Source organism: Haliaeetus leucocephalus, unplaced genomic scaffold (genome assembly GCF_000737465.1).
Source record: "Haliaeetus leucocephalus isolate CR32 unplaced genomic scaffold, Haliaeetus_leucocephalus-4.0 Scaffold656, whole genome shotgun sequence".
NCBI classification, from domain to species: Eukaryota; Metazoa; Chordata; class Aves; order Accipitriformes; family Accipitridae; genus Haliaeetus; species Haliaeetus leucocephalus.
This window is the reverse complement of record NW_010973092.1, coordinates 10,242,944-10,257,703: the sequence shown is the minus strand read 5'-3', so window position 1 is coordinate 10,257,703 and position 14,760 is coordinate 10,242,944. Positions and strand designations below refer to the sequence as shown.

Sequence of the window (14,760 nt, the reverse complement as noted above, 5' to 3'; positions counted from 1 at the left end):
GGCCACGGCTGGGCCAGCGGCGCGACGGGCCGGCCAACGGCGTGGCGGGGCGCCCGCGGGCGCTGCTTCTGTTGCTAGGGCAACGGCGGCGGCGTTGGCAACGGTAGCCCCGCGCCTCCACCGGACGCCCCCCGCGCCACCGGCCCCGCCGCCATGGCCAGCCCCGAGCGCCGAGGCTCCCAGCCCCAGTCCGGCCGGTACGGCAGGGCGGCGAGGGCCTCCCGGGAACAGAGCCCCGCCGCCCCCGGCTCGGACAGCCTCCCCCGACGGGGTCTGGCCCCGGAGGAGCGGGGCCGCCCGGCCCTGAACCGGTGAGGGGCTCCGGCCCGGCGGCGGCCGAGCGAAAGTCAAGGCGCGGGGAGGCCACGGTCGGGGCCGGAGATGGGGCTGAGCAGGCTCCCCCTGTCCCCCCTGCCCCGGGTGTTGTACCTCCCCGGGCAGGGGAGAGACCAGCCTCCGGCCTCTTGCAGGTGGAGGGGAGACACAGGCAGGGCGAGGCAGGGGCAGCCCCCTTCTCCCCCGGCCCCCGAGGACAGCCCCGGCACCATCGCCATCGTGGGGCACAGCTGCCCCCTCTACCCCCGGCTGCTGGGTCGCGATTGCAGTGGAAGGACACTGCAAAGCGCCGATGTTGTTGACACCGTGGCCCCGTGGAGCAGGGATGCAGAGGGGAGGTGGGAGGCAGAGCCTGGGACGGACCCTCCCAGCCCCACTCGTGTGCTTGGGCGTGGGCAGGCGCATGTCCTGTCCTCCTGCAGGCCGGGGCTCAGAGGGTGACGCGCCGCCTCCCTCCATGCAGGTCCCCAGTGAGCCGTCACCAGAACAATGGTCCCACCTGTGCACCGGTAAGGCCATCCCTGCCCAGTGCCCAGTGAGAGGCATTCCCTGCCCTTCAGACCTGCCCTAACGAGCCGTCCCCAGGTACAACGAGCCCTGCTGGCGCTCACCATCCCACTGGAGACACTGCAGGCAGTGAAGGGCCGCATGCTCCAGGCCATGCGCAAGGGGCTGAGCCGCCAGACGCATGCACAGGCCAACGTGCGGATGCTGCCCACCTACATCTGCTCCACGCCTGATGGCACTGGTAAGGCAGCCCAGCCTGGGGACGTGCTGCTCTGCTACCTGCAGCCCCGCCTGCCTTGCTGGATGTGGCCCTGGGGGTGCTGGGGAAGGGTGCACTGGTCTCCAGTCAGTTATTGAGTCCATAAGCTGCCCTTGTGCTGCCTCTGCCAGTCCTCAGTGCAGGGACAGAGGCCAGGAGCTGATTCCCTTGGCCTCTGCAGTGGTCTCAGGCTCTCAGGAGTCTCCCCAGTGGGTGAGTGACTGTCCCTGGGACAGGGTAAGGAGCAGATTTTGGGGGATCTGCCACAGGGCAGGTCTCTGCCTGACACTGCCTCTGCTCCCCTGTAGAGAAGGGCGACATACTGGTGGTAGAGCTGTGCCAGAGCCACGTCCGGACCCTGTGGGTGACCCTCCTGGGCGACGGGAACCAGAGCCCACAAGTGACATACAAGATCTTCGACATGCCAGGAGACATTATACAGGGCAAGGGGGAAGCGGTATGAGGAGGCCAGTGGCAGAGGGTGGCTGGTGCTGGGCTGCCCAGCACCACGGAGGCTCAGCAGGGCTCCGGGCCAGTGCAGGGGCTCTGGGCTGCCTCCTGCAGCCTGGGTGCTGGATAATGGGGAGCAGCTGGTCACCCCCGACCATGCTTTTGCAGCTCTTTGACTTCATTGCGCAATGCGTGCGGCAATTCCTGGCTGGCATCAGCAGCCCCCAGCATCGCCTCCCCTTGGGCTTCGTCTTCCCCTTCAGCTGCAGACAGACGCAGCTGGACAAGGTGAATGGGACAGCCCCGACCCAGGGCTGCAGCCGCCTCCTCCCCTGCACATCAGTGGTGGGGAGTGGAGCCAGCCCGGTGCCTGAGGCCAATGGCTTGGCCACGTGCTCTCCACAGGCCGAACTCATCTCCTGGTCCAAGGGCTTCAGCTGCAGTGACGTGGAGGGGAAGGATGTTGTGCAGTTGCTGCAGTCGGCCATCAAGAAGCAGGAGGTGGGGGGCTGTGAGGTGGGGGTGTCTGGCTGGGGGCTGCCCTGTGGAGCAGCTGATGATGCTCACGCTTTGCCCCTGGCCAGCTCCACCACGTGGATGTCGTTGCCCTGATGAACGACACTGTGGGCACCATGATGACCTGCAGCATGAGGGGGGAACCCTGTGAGGTCGCCTTGATCGTGGGTGAGCAGTGGGCACCCCGTGTGCCTGAGGAGGGTGCTGGGGTGGGGGGGGCTGTGCCAGGGCTCACCCCCATCACTCTGTGCAGGCACGGGCACCAACAGCTGCTTCATGGCCGAGGCACAGCTGGTGGAGATGGCGGAGGAGATCAGTGGGCAGATGTGTGTCAACACCGAGTGGGGCTGCTTTGGGGATGATGGCACCCTGAGCGACATCCTGACTCCCTACGACCAGCATGTGGACCAGGAATCCTCCAACCCCGGGGAGAAGAGGTGCACCCACCCCCCAGAGAGGGCAGGGTCCCTGGGACTCCCCATCCATCCCTGAGCATGTTAGGCTCCACCATCAGGAGCACATGGCCCCCTGTGATGCTCCTGGGTGCTCTCAAAGGGCCAAGGGGTACCAGGGAGGGACAACTGACTCCAGCTCGGGTTTCATGCAGGTTTGAGAAGCTGGTGGGCAGCCTGTACCTGGGGGAGATCGTCCGGCATGTGCTAACCGCCCTGGTCGCTGAGAAAGTACTCTTCACTGGGAGAAGTGTTGCCATCCTGAGGACCAAGGATGTGCTCAAGACCCAGCAGGTCCTGGAGATCATCGAGTGAGTGGGGACAAGGAGCTGCCACAGGTGGGAGGATGTGGGGGTGACAGGTGGGTGCCCGCAGCTGCGAGCCAGTGGCCCCCTAAGCCGGCGCTGTGCTCTCCCTTGCAGCAACGAGGAAGGCATGGCCAAGGCAAGGAGGGTTCTGGAGGCTCTGGGGCTGCAGCCGAGCGAGCAGGATTGCTGCCGGGTGCAGCAGATCTGCCGGGCAGTGGTGAGCCGCGCCGCCGCGCTCTGCGCTGCTGGGCTGGCTGCCATCCTCAGCCACATGTGCCAGAGCCGGGAGCTGGAGCGGCTGGCGGTCAACGTGGGGGTGGATGGCGAATTGTACCGGGGCTACACCAGGTGAGGAGGGACATGGGGCTCCCGGTGTCGTCCCACCCTAGAGGAATGCCTCATACCCAGCCCTCGCCATCTTCTTTCTCTGGCAGGTTTGGGGAGATCCTGCAGAGTGTGACAGGGCTGCTGGCCCCCGAGTGCATGGCCACACTCCTGCCCTCGGTGGATGGGACCGGGCAGGGGGCGGCCGTGGTGACAGCAGTGGCTTTGCGCCTGGCAGCCCAGCGCCGCGAAGTGGACCAACTGCTGGCCCCGTTGCGGCTCAGCCGCGCTGACCTGGAGCGCGTCCAGGCACTGATGAGGCGGGAGATGGAGCTGGGGCTGGGCTTGGAGAGCCATGCCAATGCCTCCGTCCGCATGCTGCCCACCTACGTCCGTGGCACGCCTGATGGCACCGGTGAGGGCTGGGGGCCTGAGGAATAGGGCTGCTGGGGAGGCTGTGGCTCCCGCTGATGCCCCATGCTGGCTCCCCACAGAGCGAGGCGAATTCCTGGCATTGGACCTGGGGGGAACCAATTTCCGGGTGCTGGTGGTACGCGTGGCACAGGACGGCATCCTCATGGCCAGTGAGATCTACGTCATCCCGACCGCTGTCATGCAGGGCACTGGCGAGGCGGTGAGTCCAAGGACCCGTGGCCAAGGGGTAGGAATTGTCTCCCCCCTTGCTGCCTACAGGCCTGGTATGGGGCTGGGAAAGCGCCCGCGGCATTGCCCCAGCCTGGCCCCTGCTGACCATGGCCGCTTTCTGCAGCTCTTCAACCACATCATCGAGTGCATCATGGACTTTCAGCTGAAGCAGGACCTGATGGAGCAGGTCCTGCCGCTTGGCTTCACCTTCTCCTTCCCCTGCCAGCAGCTGGGCCTGGATAAGGTGAGGGGGCGGCTCTGGCCCCAGGGGAGTGGGGAGAGCCCCAGGGTGTGAGGCAGCTGCCTGGCCCCTGCTCCTGCTTCTCTTCCAGGCAGTGCTGCTGAGCTGGACCAAAGGCTTCAGCGCCTCGGGCTGTGTGGGGCAGGACGTGGTGCAGCTGCTGCGGGAGGCTGCCCAGCGCAAACAGGTAGGGAAAGGCTGGGGGTCCATCCCCTGTCCCCGGGGTACCACCCTGCACCCAGGCAGCGCCAGCGCCAGGAGCCGGCTGGGTGCCACTAAGCTGCATGTGTCCCCATCTCCGTTTTGGCAGCACTTAGGGCTGAAGGTGGTGGCTGTGGTCAATGACACGGTGGGAACCATGATGTCCTGTGGCTATGATGACCCCAAATGTGAAATCGGCCTCATCGTGGGTGAGGAGCACCTCTGCACCCAGGGGGTCTCCCATTCCCTCACTACCATCCCAGCCCACATGGCATGGCCACGGGGTGCCAGGCAGCTCTGCCAGGGCTGTGGTGGGGGTGACACCAGTGCGGGGCCCACAGGGACTGGAACCAATGCCTGCTACATGGAGGAGATGCGGAATGTCGGCACTGTGGAGGGGGAGCAGGGCCGCATGTGCATCAATATGGAATGGGGGGCCTTTGGGGACAACGGCTGCCTGGACGACTTCTTCACTGACTTTGACCGGCTGGTGGATGAGAAAACAATCAATGCAGGCAAGCAGAGGTGGGCAAGGGCCCCGGGGCAGGGAGGGGGCCGGGTGGGGGCTGCTGTGCCCAGCTAAGGCTGTGCCTGGGGCAGGTTCGAGAAGCTCATCAGTGGCATGTACCTGGGTGAGATTGTGCGCCACATCCTGCTGGCACTGGTGGAGAAACAGCTCCTGTTCCGTGGCAAGCCTTGCCCCAAGCTCCAGACCAGGGACATCTTCCAGACCAAGTTCCTCTCCACTATCGAGATGTGAGTGCTGGGGTCCAGTGGGTTCCCTTAGCCCAGGGTGAGAGGTGTGAAGCCAGAGCCCTAAGAGGGGGCTATGCTACATTGATGGGGCGCAGACAGGGTGATGCCACCTCCAGCCCATGGGATAGGGACGGTGATGGGGATGGTGGTGCTAACAGTGCCCCTGGTCTGGGGCAGCGATGGGCTGGCTCTGCGGCAGGTACGGGCCATCCTGCAGGACCTGGAGCTCCAGGCCAGCTTTGAGGACAGCCTGCTGGTGCAGAAGGTGTGCCAGACCGTGTCGCTGCGGGCAGCCCAGCTCTGTGCCGCCGGCTTGGCCGCCGTGGTGGAGAAGATGCGGGAGAACCGGGGCTTGGCCCAGCTGGCTGTCACAGTGGGAGTGGATGGCACTTTGTACAAGATGCACCCGCGGTGAGTGGGGCCGAGGGTGGCAGGCGCCCACCGGAGACCCTTGCCCTACAGCAAGGGTCTAGGTGGGGAGGGGGGCACCAGCCCTCACCCTCCCCTCCTGTCCTCCCCAGCTTCTCCCAGCACCTCCAGCAGATGCTGCGGGATCTGGCACCCAACTGCACCGTCACCTTCCTGCAGTCAGAGGACGGCTCGGGGAAAGGGGCTGCACTCGTGGCGGCTGTGGCCTGCCGCGGGGCCGAGCCCTGAGGACGGCCACCACTGCCACCACTGTCACCCCAATAAAGGGCTTTGCTCCACACCTCCGACTCCTGAGGGGACACACGGGGGTGGGGGGGCAGCGCATGGCCGGGCACAGCCCCACGTAGCAATATATATCGAATTTATTTACATTCACGTCCGGCAGACCCCCCGCCCGCGGCACCGCTATGTACATAAGGCCAAGTGTAAATACTTGAATGCACTTAATACAGAATTAAAAAAACGGTCTTTACACAACACGGCACGGGGCCCGGGGCCGCCCGGCCCCACACGCAGACAGCACGACGGCACCGCACGCACGACGCACACCCAGTGCCCCCTGGCCCCCCGCCACAGGGCTGTGGGACCCCTGGGGCCGGGCTGAGCCCTGCTGCTGCAGTGCTGTGGGGGGCCCGGCTGCCGTGGGGCACGGGCATCCCTCTCTCGCAAGGGGGCCAGGTAGCCCAGGCAGCCCTCCCCGTGGGCTATGGGGCAGCGGGGGCCCGGGGGCCGGCCGGGGCCCCCCCCGCCCCATGGCGGTGATCCCTCAGGAGTGGGGTTAGGGTCCCCCCTGCGGTGTTCAGCACTCGGCCTCGGAGACGGCAAAGAGGGCACCGTCCTGCTTGCCCACCTCTGCCACGGCGGCGGCCAGCTGCGAGAGGTTGCCGTTGGGGAAGTGCCGCGCTTCCCACAGGTTGAGGATCATGGCCGTGGGGCTGGGCTTTGAGGCAAAGAAGCTGAGATGGCTGGGGGAGAGACAGAGGGACCATGTCAGGGAACAGGGATGGCTCCACACCCCAGGACCACCCCTGTGCTGACCTCACCTTGGGCACCATCCCACTCCCAGTGGCCCACAGCATTCCAGCATCCATCCATAGGTGCAGGATGAGGCCAGAAGCCACCCCATCCCCATCCACCATGCCACCCCATCCCCATCCCCAGAGCTGTCCCCATCCTGGGCCACCTGTCGAGGTTGAGCTTCTGGGCCAGCGTCCTCCAGTCAGCTCCCCGGGTGCCCGGCGGGTCCAGGCTGCTGATGATCTTCTGGCGGATGAGGAAGGGGATCTTGAAGGCACTGGGGCCCACCAGGGCCGGGGCGCCCACCTCGCTGTCGGGGACCAGCCAGTCCGAAAACCTCGTGTCCTAGGGGAGAGCATGGGAGCGGGGGGGGGGAGGATGTAAGCCCATCCCAGGGTCACCCCCAGAAGCCCCCCCCAGCCCTGCTCTCACCTTGGAGATGTTGAAGTTGACGGTGAAGCTCTGCCCGTCGCCCTCCACCTGCCAGACCCAGATCTTGCAGGCCAGCTCGCAGGTGCTGGGGCTCAGGCGCTCCAGGGTGAAGGTGCAGTGCAGGAAGGGCTGCAGCCCGCTCCAGATGTGGTAGAAGGGGATCTCCTGTGGTGGGGTGATTGGGGGGGTCAGAGTGGCAGGGACAGCCCCCCCATCCCTGTCCCCACCCGCTGGACAGTCTTCTCACCTGGTAGCTGGCGAGGAGCTTGCTCTTCCAGAGGGAGCTGGGCATGTCATGGATGGAGAGGCGCAGGTTGTGGTAGCTGTCCTTGAAGTGCAGGACCCGGGGGGCTCCGATCAGCTGCCCCCCCAGCTGCTTCTCCAGCTGAATCACCTCCTGCCGGCACAGGCAGCGGTTGGGCAGGAGATGCTACGCCCCGGGAGCCCAGCCCTACCTGCATAGCCCTCACTCCAAGCCGGGATGGGGGCATTGCATGGGGACCCCCGGTACCTTGAGGACATCCTGCGTGTCGCTGAGGCAGTAGACACGGATGTTGTACTCGAGCGAGGGGCAGGCGGCCGGCGCGAACAGGACCAGCTTGAGGCGCTTGGAGGCCGCCATGCTGAGGGACTCCCCGACCAGGGCGAAGCGTCCCAGCTGCTCGGTGAAGATGTAGCAAGCCTGCGCTTCCAGCTGGCAGTAGTACAGCTCCGTGCACGGCTCAGTGCCCAGCTGCAGCACATCCTGCGGCACCCAGGCAGAGATGCACCCCAGGCATGGGCATCCCCCCCCTCCAACCCCGACCCCCTCGCCCCCCGCAGACACTCACCTCCCACGTGCCCTCGCACGACTGCTTCTTCAGCCGGATGCTCCAGTTCTCAGCGCTGGCCTCCACGCAGTGACCCATGGCCAGGATGGCAGGGCGGGTGAGGAGGACCCCGGGGGGACCGCAGCTGACGATGGGGCTCAGTAGTGTCTGGCAGCCGGCCAGGGGCAGCCTGGGGTGGTGACAGGGGCAGCTGAGCAGGGATGGCCTCCCCCCTCAGTAGTCCTGTGCCCCGGCAGCCCCAGCACCTACCTCACCTCCTCCTGCTTGTGCAGGGTCAGGTAGACCTCATAGATCTTCCCCCGTGGGATGGCATCGGGTGGGATGAGCAGGCTGATCCCTGGGTGGTGGGGGGGTGCAGGCAGGGGGGTGAGCCCCATAGGCACCCCCCTGCATTGGGTGATGCTCCGGCACCCCACGCCCACCCTGCCATACCTGTGTTGGGGATCATGAGCCGCCCCCCCAAGAAGTTGAAGGTGCCGTAGGCCATGTTGGTCGTGCCACGGGGCAGGGAACGAAAGTAGCTCTGGGTGGAGAGCCGGGCCACGAAGTCGGCGCCCTCGGTGGCAGGCGAGCTGTGGTGCAGCGTGTGCCGCCCAGCACCCAGCGGGCTCAGCAGGTGCCCATTGGGCAGCTGGAGCTTGGCAGGGCCATCCTGGCGTGGGCAGAGCGAGCCCTGGTAGGTCATGGTGGCGGTGCTGAGGTCGGGCTGGATGGTGAGCAGGCTGGGGTTGTCTGCAGCACAGAGCAGGGGACCGTGGTGCCGGGGCACGGCAGGAACAGGGGGATCCCCACCGGCAACACAGTGGCACAGCCGGCCCTGGAGGGCATGGGGCAAACAGCCCCTGCCCAGGGACGCCATGGGGTACAGAGCCCCCACTCAGGGCCGGGGATGCCCTGGGTCAGACAGCCCCTGCCCAGAGCCGCCCCGGGTGCACGGCCATCCCCAGGTCCCAAGGGACACCATGTGCCAGCGCAGGTGCACAGCCCCGTCCCCGCAGCCCTCGCTCACCGGCCTTGCTGGGCTTGATGCTGACGGGCTGAAAGCCGGCGGTGAGGATGGAGGAGTCGGCCACATCAGCGTCCAGGCCCCCCTTCTTGCGGCAGTACACCAGCACCCCCACCAGCAGCAACAGCACCAGGCACACGGCCACGGCCACCAGCCCCACGTACAGCGCCACGTCCTCTGCGCCGGGGGCAGCTGCGCGGGGCAGGGCGTCAGCACCCACGGGCACCCCCAGTCCCCATCCCAGCGGACAACCCCGCCATCCCCGCCACGCTTACCGTGGCTGCAGAGCTCGGAGGTGCAGTTGCGGGTGTCCAGCTCGGGGCCGTGGCAATCCTGGCCCCCGTTGCGTGGCGCTGGCTCCGAGCACTCCCGGCTCCGCCAGTGGGTGCACTCGGCCCCGCACACCGACCACTTGCTCCACTCCGACCAGGCGCCGTCCACTGCGGGCACAGCCGGTGGTCAGCATCCCGCTGCCATCCCCCTCCCCTGCCCGGGGGCCGGCAGAGACGGACACACAGGGACGGGTAGGAGGACGAGACACCCGGGTGGAGAGGGACTGTGATGGGTGCAGCGGGGAGCGCAGCATCGGCACGGCAGAGGTGGCAGCAGTGTCCGAGGCAGGGTGGGTACCTGGGCAGAGGGTGGTGCAGGCGGTTTTCTGCACATTTTGGCCCTCACAGAAAGCCCCCCCGTTGAGGGGCGTGGGGTTGGTGCATGTCCGGCTCCGCTTCTGCCAGCCCCGTCCACAGCTGGTGCTGCAGCCCGACCACTGCGTCCACGTTGACCAGCCGCCGTTCACTGGGTGGAGAGGGACCCATCAGTGCCCCGCCGGGACAGGGGATGTGGGGAGGGACAGGACGGGGAGGGTGACACCGGGGCAGCGTGGTGGGGACAGGCGCAGCAGGGCGGTACCGTAGACGGTGATGGCGGCTGAAGCGCTGCGGCGACGGGCCACGATGTTTTTGGCCACGCAGGTGTAGTTGGCAGTGTCGGCCAGGCGGGCCTGCCGCAGCACCAGGCTGTGCTCTGGTGTCACGTAGACGTTGGCGTCCAGCGCCGGGTCCACCAGCTCCTCGTTGCGCAGCCACTCCACCTGTGGGGCACGGGGATGTCACTGTGTGCCTGGCCATGCCACCCCCTCAGGGAGCGTGCAACAGTGTCCCTGCAGGCACAGGGCACTCTCGGCCGCATCCTGCTCTGCCAGACCACAGGGGCTCACCTCGGCAGGGGGGATGCCCTCGGGAGGGCGGCATGGCAGCACGATGCCCTGCTCGATGGACACCTCCCTGGCCGTCGGCTCCTGCTCAAAATTCTTGCGCAGATCTGGGGAGGTGCAGGGGTGAGGGGGGGTGCCGGGGCCAGCACCCCACACCCCATCCAGGCACCCACAGACACTCACAGGCGATGCGCACGAAAGCTTTCTGGCTCTTGGTGGTGCCAGAGGAGCTCCAGGCCACGCACTGGCACCAGTACTCCTCCAGCCCAAAGATCTTCTCCACTTGCTGGCGGGTGACCTCAATGCGCACCTCCATCACCGGCAGCCCTGCCACCGGCGGGCAGCAAGTCAGCACCGGCACGCTGGGAACGGTCCCCGCAGCCCCTGCCCCGTGCAACCCCCACCCGGACAGCAGCGCACGTGGTTCCCTGTCACCAGAGCCGGCATCGTCCCTCCCGCTGGCACTCACCGGTGCCACGGTCGGTGCTGTGCTCTGTGACATGGTCGCCCTGGTGCACCCACTCGCCGTTGCACTTGAAGTAGATCTGGGTGGCAGGGGTGGCACGGCAGGCCAGGCTCACCGCCTTGTTCTTCACGATGTAGACGTCCTCCGGCTCCAGCTGGAAGTGCGGCAGCAGGTCCGGGGATGCGCCGGACACCGGATTGGCCACGGTCACACTTTGCTGAGCACCTGTGGGGAGATGGGGCTCGGCCACCTCCAGTGTGCCTGGGCTGGGCAATCACCCGTCCTGGTGTGGCCCTGTGCCAGTGGCCCCGTGCCCCGCTGCCATCCCCCTCCGCCAGCAATGCGGCAGCCCCCTCCCGGCCCCGCCATCCATCAGGGAGAGCAGCCGTGCGGTGGCTGCGCCCGCTGAACCCGCACCGATCCCTCATGTCCACACTTAGCGCTAATGAAAAGGAAATGTAGTGTGACCAACAAGGGCCATTGCTCACGCTTCCCAGGGTGCCCGCCGGCCTCCCTCCCCAGCACGCTGTGAGGTGCCAGCCGGGGGCCGCATCCTGCCTCACCGCGCCCTGGCGTGGCACAGGGATGCAGGACGAGTGGTGGGCTGTGTGCCCCAAGCCCTGGGGGACATGGCAGGGTGGCACAGAGGTGTGCCCTGTCCTGTGCTGCTGGCACCCACCTGGGAGTGGGCACGGGCATGGCACACAGGGGCTAGCTGTCCCCAGTGTCCCCAGGGTGGCGAGGATGGCTCAGGGCTACACACATGTCCTTTGGGGGGTCGGGCATCCCCCAGCTTTGCTTGGGGGCTGTGGGTGTGACCAGGGCAGGGTCCCTGGGGGGACAGCAGTGCTGGGGACATGGCACGTGGCACAGTCCCGCAGTGCCCACATCCCCCAGTCTGGACACGGCTGGGTGCCCCCACTCCCCGCAACCTGCTGGTGCCTGCTGCAGAAAGAGTTAATAAACCAGGGCCCTAAATAAGCATTTGATTAACAAACGATAAAATAGCGATTGTGTCACTGAATGAAGCTGTAATTGCTGCTGCTAATTGGCTGGTTAGGATTTAATAAGCAATTAAATGGGATGGAATGCGCAGTAATTAAGTGCCTTCGTTTGGCAACCCCCGCCGCTCCCCACAAGCCCGCGGGACCCCGTGGCCCATGGTGCCCGCCCTGGCCTGCTCCCGCTTGGCACAACCACCTGTGCGATGGGGACACGGGGGTCCCTCGGGCCCTGGCTGAGTTCCCCCAGGGGGGCTCCGGGCCCCGCTGCTCCCCCCAGCTGGATCAGGCCCCTCCGAGCCGGGGAGCGGGCATCGAGCGAGCCCGCCCCAGTGCCTGCCGGGACGGGCAAGGTGCAGGAGCTAATTTACGCGGTGAAGATAAACGGCCACCATAACACGCTGGTTATTACCCCATCAGCACTTTTACAATGTCGCTGGCAATTAATTTAATTAAAACCCCTGTAGGGGATATACACGCGTTTCATATTTCACTGGTTTAACGACCCCCCCAGCCGCAGCCCCGGGGCCGGCTTGGGGGGTCACGGTGCGGACAGGCGCTGCGGTCCCCGGTACGGTGACATCCCCGGTGCTGGCTGCGGCACAGCTCGCCGCAGCACCCGCGGCTCACACCCCTGGGTGCCCACACCGCACTGCTCATGCTGGCACATGGGGCTCCACGTTGTGCCAAAAGGCAACCCAATTTATTTATTAAATGCCAGGTCTGCCACTGCACAGCACCACCACTGCCTTCCACCCGGGCAGCTGCAGCAGGCACACTGGGTGAACGAGGGAGCGGTGCTGTGGGGACCAGCCTTTTAATCACATGTGAAATGAGTGCGGCGGGCGCTGAGCTGTGCATCCATACATCACGGCCAAGCAGAGGGGTGCGGCAAGTCCAGGGCCAGCACCGATGGGTGAGGGAGGCAGGATGGGCACAGAGCCCCTCCAGCTACCCACCCAACTGGGGTACCGGGTGCCTTGTGAGCAGGGTAGGACCACAGGCAGCAAACAAAGCTGGGGACATGCAGCAAGCAGCAGAGCCAGGGGGCTGCCAGGCACCCTGCAGAGCCCGCAGGTGGAAAGCCATCCTGCCACTTGGCACCACGCTGGGCACCGGCGGGGCTGTGCGCTGTGGTGCGGTCATGGATGGAGCCATGCGGCATGGCTGGGAGGCTGGAGCTGGCCTGGAGCCCCGGTGAGAGGGTGAAGGGGCTGTGGTGTGGGTGCCCTGTGTACCACGGGCACCCCACGCATGACGGGTACCCCATGCACTGTGGGCACTGCATGCACAATGGGCACCCAATGCACTGCGGGCACCCCATGCACCCTGTGGCCGTCCAATGCACCATGGGCACCCCACGCAGCGTGGCTATCCCAACCACCACAGGTATCTCACACACCGTGGGTGCTCCATACCCTGTGGGCACCCCATGCACCACGGGCACCCTCCCCCTGCAGACACCCGCATGCGCCATGGGCCCCTCGCACGCCACGGACAGCCCACACAGCGTGGGCACCCCCAGCCCGTAGGCATGGGTGCAGCGTGGGTGCCCCGTGGGCAGCGGCCCCCCACGCGACGCCCGTGCCGGCTCCCGCACCGCATCGGCCTCACTGCTCACCTGCCGCTGTGTTGCCATGGAAACAGGCGAGATGCTTATGTCACCTTGGCAAAGGGAATCGGGGAACTTCGGAGGGGATGGGGGACGGGGACCAGGGGGATGGCGGGGAGCTGGGTCCCACTCACCCCAAGGACCCCCCTCGCCGTGGCAGAGGGCACAGCCCTGGCCGGCCGCTCTCTCAGCAGCCAAAGGGGTAACTGGGAGCATGGGTTGCTACACTGCCGATAAATCACAGCCGGTAAAGCCAGTGCATTAAGCAGGGCTTTATTATCAATTATTCCCCGCCCACGTGGGCTAACAAGTGTGTCGGCAGGCCTGATGAAGGGGCAGGGTGCTAGGGGCCAGGTTGGAGAGCAGGGCTGTGGCACCTACCCTGGGGTGCAGAGGGGATGGGGCCACCCTGCTATGGGCTCCCAGCACCTGCCCTCAGCCTAGCATTGCAGGACCCCCAGCCACTCCTGGCCTCCTCCCCATACATAAAGCCCCCCTGCTCCCTGTGCCCCCCAGCTGCTGCCACCCTGGGTGGCCACACAGCCTCTCACTGTAGCACCTGGGCACGGTGTGGTACACAGCACCATGTGTAGTGGTGTTACTGGGCAGGGAGAGATTGCAGGACACTGCATTGCCCAGTGTGGGGGGAGCACTGCCAGGACCCACTAGGTGCCAGCGGGTGCCCCCCCCCCAGCCCGATCCTTCTTGTGCTCAAGGGGCTGATCCTGCCCCCAGCGCCGGTGCCACGCTCACCATCGGCACAGAAAGCAGCACGCCAAGCTCCTTGGTGCCTGCTGCGGGGAGACGCCGGGAAGGTCAGCGTGTTCTTGGCGAGGAGAGGCTGCCCGCTGGCGGCTGCGGCAGTGCCAGCCCCGGCACCGGCACGCCGGTGTGCGCCCACTCGGCACAGCTGCCCCCGGGAGGGAGCAGGCAGCTGCCTGCAGCGGGAGAACGCTCTGATGGCATGGGTTGGCCCCAACACTGCTGCCCAGCCGGGACCCGTGCATCGACCGTCCCCAGCGGGGCACCGAGCCGTCCCTGGCAGCCCTGCCCCAGCCTCCCTCTGCCTTCATCCCCTGCCTGCACCCCTGCCTGATGCCTGCCACCCTGGGGGTCCCTGCGGCAGGGTGGGGACCTCAATGCCAGCACCTGTCCCCCGTCTGGAGACCTCCCTGAATCCCCATGGGCCTTGCAGCCAGCAGATTCAATCCCAGCTGGCGCCCCATCCATCGCACCCGCGCCAGGCCTGGCACACCGTTAACATGAAAGATTTCCTCGCACTTTGCCGGCACCCAGCCTGCTCCCCAGCAGCAGGTAATTAAAGCAATAATTGCTGCTGATTGCGCTGGCCTAATTGAGGGAAGGGTGGGTGTCAGGGGGAAGACAGAGGATGCCCAGCTGTGCCCAGGGGAGCCTGGGGGTGCCAGCCCTGCCTGCTGCCCCGCACACAGGGGTCCTCGCTGCTGGCACTTTGCTCTCCGCAGGGCGCAGAGGAGGCTGTCTGGCACGACTCACCGCCGTCAAAAGCTTGTCTGAGGCTTTGAGCTGGGCACCATCCTGCCGAGAGAGGCTGGCTCTGAGCCACAATGAGCCAGTGCTGCCCCCGGGAGACCCCCAGCGAGGGGCCACGGCATCGTCCAGCACTGCCCAGCTGCCTGCGGCTGCTCCAACGCTCACCTGGAGCATCTGGGCATTGGCAAATGCTCCCCCTGCACCCACCTTCCCACCCCACACAGCCCCCACGGTGACGCCAGGC

General features: G+C 66.4%; 2 protein-coding genes across 2 annotated transcripts; one reads left to right on the top strand and one right to left on the bottom strand.

The window, feature by feature from the left end:
* Nucleotides 1-153: 153 nt before the first annotated feature.
* On the top strand, nt 154-5,652 carry HK3 (hexokinase 3 (white cell)). The gene is made up of 20 exons (XM_010579225.1): nt 154-311; nt 471-674; nt 800-845; nt 922-1,084; nt 1,411-1,559; nt 1,721-1,840; nt 1,958-2,053; nt 2,137-2,236; nt 2,322-2,505; nt 2,676-2,831; nt 2,943-3,176; nt 3,263-3,567; nt 3,647-3,786; nt 3,922-4,041; nt 4,130-4,225; nt 4,349-4,448; nt 4,581-4,764; nt 4,840-4,995; nt 5,173-5,406; nt 5,517-5,652. Exons 1-20 carry the CDS (start codon nt 154-156, stop codon nt 5,650-5,652), a joined length of 3,081 nt encoding a protein of 1,026 aa, XP_010577527.1.
* Nucleotides 5,653-6,223: 571 nt separating this feature from the next.
* UNC5A (unc-5 homolog A (C. elegans)) lies at nt 6,224-10,819 on the bottom strand. Its single transcript, XM_010579224.1, is given in 16 exon segments — nt 6,224-6,389; nt 6,608-6,786; nt 6,874-7,038; nt 7,121-7,270; nt 7,385-7,618; nt 7,704-7,872; nt 7,953-8,040; nt 8,136-8,435; nt 8,713-8,901; nt 8,985-9,149; nt 9,340-9,507; nt 9,622-9,802; nt 9,929-10,032; nt 10,109-10,252; nt 10,395-10,647; nt 10,649-10,819. Coding segments are annotated over 16 exon segments (2,826 nt in total).
* Nucleotides 10,820-14,760: the final 3,941 nt, after the last annotated feature.

What these genes read in the sequence shown, in the direction of transcription:
- HK3 (XM_010579225.1), top strand. Translation starts at nt 154, where the DNA reads ATGGCCAGCCCCGAGCGCCGAGGCTCCCAGCCCCAGTCCGGCCGGTAC. An exon ending in GACAGACGCAGCTGGACAAG is followed by an intron (nt 1,841 to 1,957) that starts GTGAATGGGACA and finishes TGCTCTCCACAG; the next exon opens with GCCGAACTCATCTCCTGGTC. An exon ending in CGGCCATCAAGAAGCAGGAG is followed by an intron (nt 2,054 to 2,136) that starts GTGGGGGGCTGT and finishes GCCCCTGGCCAG; the next exon opens with CTCCACCACGTGGATGTCGT.